This window comes from Trichosurus vulpecula, assembly GCF_011100635.1.
Source record: "Trichosurus vulpecula isolate mTriVul1 chromosome X unlocalized genomic scaffold, mTriVul1.pri SUPER_X_unloc_3, whole genome shotgun sequence".
Classification (NCBI taxonomy): Eukaryota; Metazoa; Chordata; class Mammalia; order Diprotodontia; family Phalangeridae; genus Trichosurus; species Trichosurus vulpecula.
This window is the reverse complement of record NW_023494379.1, coordinates 3,045,395-3,054,721: the sequence shown is the minus strand read 5'-3', so window position 1 is coordinate 3,054,721 and position 9,327 is coordinate 3,045,395. Positions and strand designations below refer to the sequence as shown.

The 9,327-nt window shown below is 38.1% G+C and overlaps 1 protein-coding gene across 1 annotated transcript in view; it reads left to right on the top strand.

Annotated features, from left to right (window-relative positions):
* The first annotated feature begins 26 nt into the window (after positions 1-26).
* LOC118833201 (MAGUK p55 subfamily member 6-like) overlaps positions 27-9,327 on the top strand; it is a 109,801-nt gene continuing 100,500 nt past the window's right edge. The window contains exon 1 of the mRNA XM_036740581.1: positions 27-195. Coding sequence (XP_036596476.1) covers positions 27-195 — 169 coding nt within the window. The remainder of the gene's footprint in view (positions 196-9,327) is intronic.

Here is a 9,327-nt window from a genome sequence, read left to right as displayed (position 1 = left end):
ATCAATGGAAGCCCTGCGATGCGAAGATGCGTCTGGCCAACAGGCTGGCGTCTCCTGCGGGACTAAACTGCGCTTGCGCCTGCTCGCCCAATCACCAGCTGCCAAGTGACCGCTTCCAGCCAATCAGGCTTCAAGCGCTCTGGCGCGCGACCTCGACCCGCCCCGCCCCGCGAGGGCAGCGGAGGGACACACGAGGTGAGACGGCAAAGGGGCGGGGGTGAGTGAGCGGGTGAACGGGCAGGGGTGGGTGAAGCACGTGCCACTTCCGGCGACTCCGGGCCATGCTGCGTGGGAGGCACTGCCCCGCGGTGAACCCTGGAGTGGGAGGGGCCGTACCTCATAAACGTGCCTTAAACGGCTACTGTGCAACAGTAGCTTGGGTTCCAAAAACTGCAAAGCCCTGCTCTCCCGGAGCTTGCGGTATACTTATTAAGTCATGGGGTGTACAAAACAAGGCAGAAGCCAGGGGGTCACGATCGGTTTTGCAACTAAGAGTGCGCAGGAATTCCCTGGACTTCAGAGCTGATGCCTAATGGAGGCAACATAAAAACAACTAGTGTAATGTGCAAATAAGCTGTTTAGACGATAAACTGGAGACAGGAGATGCAATAAGATTAAGGGGGTTTGGGAAAAACTTCTTGCAGAAAGTGGGATTTTAACTGACACTAGAAAGGAGCCAGGAAATCAAGGAGGCACACATGAGGAGGCAGAGTTTTCCAGGCAGGGGGGGACAGCCTGGAAAAATTCCTGGAGGTGGGAGATGGTGTGCCATGCGAAAGGAACAATCAGGACACTATAGACTGCAGTAAATGGGTGAGAGCCAGACTGGCCCACTCTGTGTCTGGTAACACCACCATGTGCATCACTAGCACCCACCGCAATCTGCAACAAACACAAACAGCACTCCTCCTTCCTGCATATTGGAATTATCCATGAATATTCACTTCTAATACTGATTCCAGGACTGGCCCTACTGTGTGCCAAGTGAAGGGGCTACCTTTCCATCATTCCCACCTGCTAAACTGCTAACCTTCATAAACACTGCCTGCAATCACTCAGTTTCCCACTGGTGTTCCTGAGGGAAAGGGCTTTTCAAACCATGGCCATGGTGTATCAACAGCTGACCATCTATGATTCTGGTTCAGGAGCTCAAAGAATCATCATTCCTCAATTCTAAATTAAATGTTTTTAGATCAAAATTTCCATTGTTCTTGGAATTCTCCAGTCCTCTATGGAAATGGTGCTTTCTAACCTCTTCTCACAGTACAGGTACTATGCCCAAAGCATCCAGTGCTACACTGCCCTTCCCTTCCTCCCTTTCTTTCTCAAAGCTGCCCCAGTGTAATTGGATAATCTGGACCAACTGTCCCAAAGGAACATGGGAGATGAAAAGAAACAGGGGAAGAGTAAGAGTGCTCCCTCCAAACCAAAAACTCAATAGCAGGTGGTGATGCAAACTAATCAGGCATAAGAGGTCCCCAAGATAGACCTTTTTGTTGGGTGTGGTGTTTGACACGGGATGTACTAGGATTTGGGGTATCCTAATCATAGGATTAGCACTAGAAATAAGGCTAGGAACTGAACCTATGACTTCATTAGAATAGGAAACTCCTAAATGAAGAAACTCTATCAATGCAACTTGACACCTTTCCTGCAGGTGCAGCAGAAAGTTTCCTATAGCATTAGGAGGGGGAAGAGATCTGCCAAAAGCCTGGAAGCCAATAGCTGTCAGAGGCAGGACTGAACCTAGTAGACCTTCCTATTACCAACATATCTCTATCCAACATACACTGTTTCTGAAAATCTACACATGTGACCTGTAATAAGGTCAGATTGCAAAAACCAGAAATCTCTGCTCTAAGCCTCCATTTCTATCTTTGGAAACTTTGCTTCTCATTCATACCCCCTCATTTACAGGAGTCAACAATTCACTTGGCACACAGTAGGGCCAGTCCTGGAGTCAGGAAGACTCATTTTCCTGTGTTCAAATCTGGCCTCAGGTACCTACTAGCTGTGTGACCCTGGGCAAGTCACTTCATCCTGTTTGCCTTAGTTTCCTCATGTGTAAAATGAGCTGGAGAAGGAAATGTCAAATGGTCTATGCCCAGTTTCTGCCATATTCTTTTCCAGTTTTCCCAGAAGTTTTTGTCAAATACCGAATTCTGAATCCAGAAGTTTGAGTCTTTGAGTTTAACAAAGAGTAGATTGCTATAGTCATTGAGTACTGCGTCTTGTGTACCTAACCTATTACACTGATCCACCACTCTATTTCTTAGCCAGTACCAAGTAGTTTTGATGATTGCTGCTTTATAATACAGTTTAATATCTGTTATGGCTAGGCCACCTTCCCTAGCATTTCTTTTCATTAATTCCCTTGATATTCTGGACGTTTTTTCTTCCAGATGAATTTTGTTATTATTACGGCATTGAATAAGTAAATTAATTTAGGTGAAATTGCCATTTTCATTATATTAGCCCGGCCTAACCACGAGCAACTGATGTTTTACCATTTATTTAGATCTGACTTTGTGTGAAAAGTGTTCTTAATTATGTTCATGTGGGCCCTGGGTTTGTCTCATCTTGGCAGTATAGTGTCTACAGTAACTTTAAACGGAATTTCTCTTTTTATCTCTTAATGTTGGGCTTTGTCAGTAATGTATAGGAATGCTGAGTATTTATGTGGGTTTATTTTATATCCTGCAACTTTGCTAAAGTTGTTTATTATTTCAAGTAGTTTTTTACTTGATTCTCTAGGATTCTCTAAATAAATCATCATATCATCTGCAAAAAGTGAGAATTTAGTTTCTTCTTTGCCTATTTTAATTCCTTCAATTTCTTTTTCTTCTCTTATTGCTACAGCCAACATTTCTAGTACCAAATAGAATAATAGGGGTGATAATGGACATCCTTGTCTCACCCCTGATTTGTATTTGTGTTATCTGTGTTGTTAGAGGTTGGTAGGTATGTGAGTTTCAGAATATAAATCCAGATGAAGAGGTAAAGTTAAATCAGGGTCAGCATGAATGTTGAACAAGTGACCTTCCACTGTATGTGAGAATTGAGGCTAAGATCTTTGTTTCACTCTGATCATCATGCATTTCATGAAGTAACTGCTGTTTTTATTTTATGAATTTTGTTAATTTTTTTCTTTGTCATTTTAATTAAGTTGAATAATACAGTTTGGGGAAATGCACAACAATCCCAATGTCCAGGTGAAGTGTATTTTAAGGTACTGGTAAAAGAACACTAATTAACTTTCCACAAACTCTGTTTTCAAATTATCTTCCCTGTATTTCAGACTAAGCTCAGATAAAAAAAAAACTTTACAAGGATTTTCTAAATTCCTCTAATAATTTCATGTAAATGTGACACCATTTATAATCTGTGTAATACATATGTGTAGTATATACACATAGGAAAGTACCTACCTGCTTTTTAAAAAAAATAAATATTAATTTAATATATATTTTTTCTTTTTTTTTAATTAATTAATTTATTTTTAGTTTACCACACATGGTTCTGCATAGTTTTGAGTTCCAGATTTTCTCCCCTGCCTCCCCCCTCCCTCCCCAAGACAGCATGGAAGCTCATATAACTGTCCTGTATAACTTCGCATTGAATTAATTTATGCACTAGTCAAGTTGTGGAGAAGAATTTTGACCAATGGAATGAATCATGAGAAAGAAGAAACAGAACCAAAAAAAAAAAAAACCAAAAACAAAAACAAAAGAGAAGCAAAAAAGGCGAGCATGTAGTGCGCCTCGTTCTGTATTCAAACTTCACAGTTCTTTCTCTGGATGAAGATAGCATTCTCCATCGTGAGTCCCCTGGAGTTGTCCTTGCCCCTTAGGTTGCTGAGAAGAGCGCAGTATGTCAGGGTTGGTCCTCACGGAATCCATATATCTGTGGCTGTGCACAACGTTCTCCTGGCTCTGCTCCGCTCACTCAGCATTATGTCGTGTAGGTTTTTCCAGGTTGTTACGAAGTCTGCATCATCCCCATTTCTTATGGCACAATAGTATTCCATCACCTTCATATACCACAGCTTGTTCAGCCATTCCCCAATTGATGGGCATCCCTTTGATTTCCAATTCTTGGCTACCACAAAAAGAGCTGCTATAAATATCCTTGTACATATGGGTCCTTTTCCCGCTTGTGTGATGTCTTTGGGATACAACCTTAGAAGTAGTAATGCTGGGTCAAAGGGTATTAGCATTTCTATAGCCCTTTGGGCATAGTTCCAAACTGCTCTCCAAAATGGCTGGATCAGCTCACAACTCCACCAGCAATGTAACAATGTTCCAAACTCCCCACATCCTTTCCGGCATTTATCATTCTCCTGTTTTGTTATTTTAGCCAATCTGACAGGAGAGATGTGGTATCTAAGAGTTGTTTTGATTTGCATTTCTCTAATCAGTAGTGATCCAGAGCATTTTTTCATATGCCTATAGATAGCTTTAATTTCTTCCTCTGAAAACTGCCTGTTCATATCCTTTGACCATTTCTCAATTGGGGAATGGCTTGTATTCCTATATATTTGGCTCAGTTCCCTGTATATTTTAGAAATGAGGCCTTTATCAGAGATACTAGTTGCAAAGATTTTCTCCCAATTTTCTGCTTCCCTCCTAATTCTTGTTGCATTGGCTTTTTTTGTACAAAAACATTTCAATTTGACATAATCAAAATTATCCATTTTGCATTTTGTAATGATCTCTATCTCTTGTTGGGTCATGAATTCTTTACTTTTCCATAAATCTGATAAGTAAACTATTCCTTGCTTTCCCAAATTACTTATAGTATCAGCTTTTACTCCTAAATCATGAACCCATTTTGACTTTAATTTGGTATATGGTGTAAGATATTGGTCTATTCCCAGTTTTTGCCCTACCATTTTCCAATTTTCCCAACAGTTTTTGTGAAATAGTGAATTATTAGCCCAGAAGCTGGCCTCTTTGGGTTTATCAAAGAGTAGATTGCTAAACTTGTTGATTTCACCTACTTGTGTACCTATCCTATTCCACTGATCCACACCCCTGTTTCTTAACCAGTACCAGGCAGTTTTGATGACTGCTGCTCTGTAGTACAGTTTAATATCTGGTGTGGCTAAGCCACCTTCTCTAGCATGTCTTTTCATTAATACCCTAGATACTCTAGACATCTTGTTTTTCCAAATGAATTTTGTTATTATTTTGTCCAGCTCAGTAAAATAATTTTTTGTTAGTTCGATTGGTATGGCACTGAATAGATAGATTAATTTAGGTAAAATTGTCATTTTTATTATATTAGCTCGGCCTAACCATGAGCAACTGATATTTTTCCATTTATTTAGATCTGATTTTATTCGCGTGAAAAGTGTTTCATAGTTATGTTCATATAGGCCCTGGGTTTGTCTTGGCAAATAGACTCCCAAATATTTTATAGTGCCTTCAGTAACTTTGAATGGAATTTCTCTTTCTATCTCTTGCTGTTGGGCTTTGTCAGTAATGTATAGGAATGCTGAGGATTTATGTGGGTTTATTTTATATCCTGCAATTTTGCTAAAGTTGTTTATTATTTCAAGTAGTTTTTTACTTGATTCTCTAGGATTCTCTAGATAAATCATCATATCATCTGCAAAAAGTGATAATTTAGTTTCTTCTTTTCCTATTCTAATTCCTTCAATTTCTTTTTCTTCTCTTATTGCTACAGCTAATGTTTCTAGTACCAAATTGAATAATAGGAGTGATAATGGACATCCTTGTTTCACCCCTGATCTTATTGGGAATGCATCTAGTTTATCCCCATTACAGATAATGCTTGTCAATGGTTTTAGGTAGATGCTATTTATAATTTTGAGGAAGGTTCCACTTATTCCTATGCTTTCTAGTGTTTTTAATAGGAATGGGTGTTGTACTTTGTCAAAGGCTTTTTCTGCATCTATTGAGATGATCATATGGTTTCTGCTAGTTTTGTTGTTGATATGGTCAATTATGCTAATAGTTTTCCTAATATTGAACCAGCCTTGCATTCCTGGAATAAATCCTACCTGGTCATAGTGTATTATTCTCGTAATGAGTTGCTGCAATCTTTTTGCTAATATTTTATTTAAAATTTTTGCATCAATATTCATTAGAGAAATTGGTCTATAATTTTCTTTCTCTGTTTTAACTCTACCTGGTTTGGGTATTAGTACCACATTTGTGTCATAAAAAGAATTTGGTAGGACTCCTTCTTTACCTATTTTCCCAAATAGTCTACAAAGTATTGGAATTAGTTGTTCTTTAAATGTTTGATAGAATTCACATGTAAAACCATCTGGCCCTGGAGATTTTTTCCTAGGGAGTTCGTTGATGGCCTGCTCAATTTCTTTTTCTGATATGGGGTTATTAAGAAATTTCACTTCTTTCTCTGCTAGCCTGGGCAGTTTATGTTTTTGTAGATATTCATCCATATCTCTAAGGTTGTCAAATTTATGGGCATACAGTTGGGCAAAATAATTCCTAATTATTGTTTTGATTTCCTCTTCATTAGAGGTGACCTCACCCTTTTCATTTTTGATACTGGTAATTTGATTTTCTTCTTTCTTTTTTTTAATCAAATTGGCCAAAGGTTTATCAATTTTATTGTTTTTTTCATAAAACCAGCTCTTTGTTTTATTTATTAATTCAATAGTTTTCTTGGTTTCAATTTTATTAATCTCTCCTTTGATTTTCAGTATTTCTAATTTGGTATTTAATTGGGGGTTTTCAATTTGCTCTTTTTCTAGCTTTTTCAGCTGTATGCCCAGATCATTGCTCTCCTCTTTCCCTATTTTATTCATGTAGGAATTTAAAGATATAAAACTTCCCCTAAGAACTGCTTTTGCTGCATCCCATAAGTTTTGGTATGTTGTTTCATTATTGTCATTCTCTTGAATGAAGTTATTAATTGTTTCTCTAATTTGTTCTTTGGCCCACTCATTCTTTAGAATTAAATTATTTAGTTTCCAATTAGTTTTTAGCTCATTTTTCCATGGTACTTTATTAAAAATGATTCTTATTGCATCATGATCTGAAAAGGATGCATTGACTACTTCTGCTTTTCTGCACTGGATTGTGAGGTTTTCATGCCCTAGTACATGGTCAATTTTTGAGTATGTGCCATGTACTTTTGAGAAGAAAGTATATTCCTTTTTATCCCCATTCAGTTTTCTCCAGAGGTCTATCATATGTGCCTTTTCTAAAATTCTGTTTACCTCCTTAACTTTTTTTCTTATTTATTTTGAGGTTAGATTTATAAAGTTCAGAAAGGGGGAGGTTGAGGTCTCCCAATATTATAGTTTTGCTGTCTATTTCTTCCTGTAACTCCCTTAACCTCTCCTCCAAGAATTTGTATGCCTTACCACTTGGTGCATATATGTTAAGCAATGATATTGCTTCATTGTTTATGGTGCCTTTTAGCAGGATATAATGTCCTTCCTTATCTCTTTTAATTAGATCTATCTTTACTTTTGCTTTGTCTGAGATTAGGATTGCTACACCTGCTTTTTTTACTTTAGCTGAGGCACAATATATTTTACTCCAGCCTTTTACCTTAACCCTATGTGTATCCCCCTGTTTCAGATGCGTTTCTTGTAAACAGCATATTGTAGGATTATGGTTTTTAATCCATTCTGCCATCTGCTTCTGTTTTGTGAGAATGTTCATCCCCTGCACGTTCAGGGTTATGATTTCTATCTGTGTCTTTTTCTCCATCCTAATTCCCCCTGTTTATGCTTTTATTTCTCCCTTTCCCCTTCTCCTCCTCAACAAAGTTTTGCTTTTGACCGCCGCTTTCCTCAGTTAACCCTCCCTCTTTATTCCCCTCCCTTGTCTTACCGTTACCCACTTGTTACTTCTCCTCTCCCTTCTACCCACCCCCCTCCCTTTTTCCCCCCTTACCCTCCCACTTCCCGTAGGACAAGTTAGATTTCTAAACTTATCAGAGTATGTTATTCCCTTCTTGAACTAGATCAGATGACAGTAAAGCTCAAATAGTGCTCTTCTCCCTCCCTTCTTTCCCTCTACTATAATATGTTTTTGTGCCACTTCATTTGGTGTAATTTACCCTTTTCTACTACCTCCTTACCACTTCCCTCATAGCCCTCCCTTTATATCTCTTATTTATATTTTATATCTTTACATCAGTTAATTTATACAGGCATTCACATCCTATGTATATCCCTTTCATTTGTCATAATAGTTGTACCATTCACAAGAATGACTTATATATGTATATGTATATGTATATATATATATATATATATATACATAAAAAACATACATAAGATGATATAATCCCACATAAAGATGTAAACAACCTGCCCTTATTGGTTAATAAGGTTTGTGGGGTTTTCCCCCTGGTTACCTTTTTATGTCTCTCTTGAGTTTTGTATTTGGAGATCAAATTTTCCATTGAGTTCTGGCCTTTTCATCAGGAAGGTCTGGAATTCCCTTATTTCATTTAATGTCCACTGCCTTGCCTGGAAAATTATGCTTAGTTTTGCTGGGTAGTTGATCTTTGGTTGTAGTCCCAGCTCCTTTGCCCTTCGGAATATCATATTCCAATTTCTCCTGTCTTTTAATGTGGAAGCTGAGAGATCCTGCGTGATCCTGACTGTAGTTCCACGATATTTGAATTGCTTCTTTTTGGCTGCTTGCAGTATTTTCTCCTTGAGTTTATAGCTCTGAAATTTGGCTATAATATTTCTTGGTGTTTTCAGTTTGGGATCTCTTTCAGGGGGTGATCGGTGAATTCTTTCAATGACTATTTTGCCCTCTGGTTCTAGGACCTCTGGGCAGTTGTCTTTGATAATTTCTTCGAAGATTACTGTCAAGGCTCCTTTTTTCATCGTGGATTTCCGGTAGACCAATAACTCTCAAATTGTCTCTCCTGGATCTATTTTCCAGGTCAGTTGTTTTGCCAATCAGATATTTCACATTTTTTTCTATTTTTTCATTCTTTACGTTTTGTTTTATTACTTCTTGATGCCTCATAGATTCATTAGTTTCCACTTGCTCAAGTCTAATTTTGAATGAGTTAGTGTTTACATTTTGTTTTTGAGTCTCCATTTTCAATTGGTTGATTTCGCCTCTCGGGGTGTCCTTTTCTCTCTCTAGATTCTGAATCTCCGTATCCTTTTCGCCAGTCTTATTCTTTAGGGACTTGATTTCATCAGTGAATTTTTTTTCCATTTTTTCCATATTTTCTTTTAGCTCCCTAATTTGGTTTTTAAAATCCTCCTTTAGCTCTTCCAGCAGTGCTTTTTGGGCTGGAGACCTGTTCATATTAGCTTTTGAAGTATCTGATGTATCTACCGTGTCATTGCTA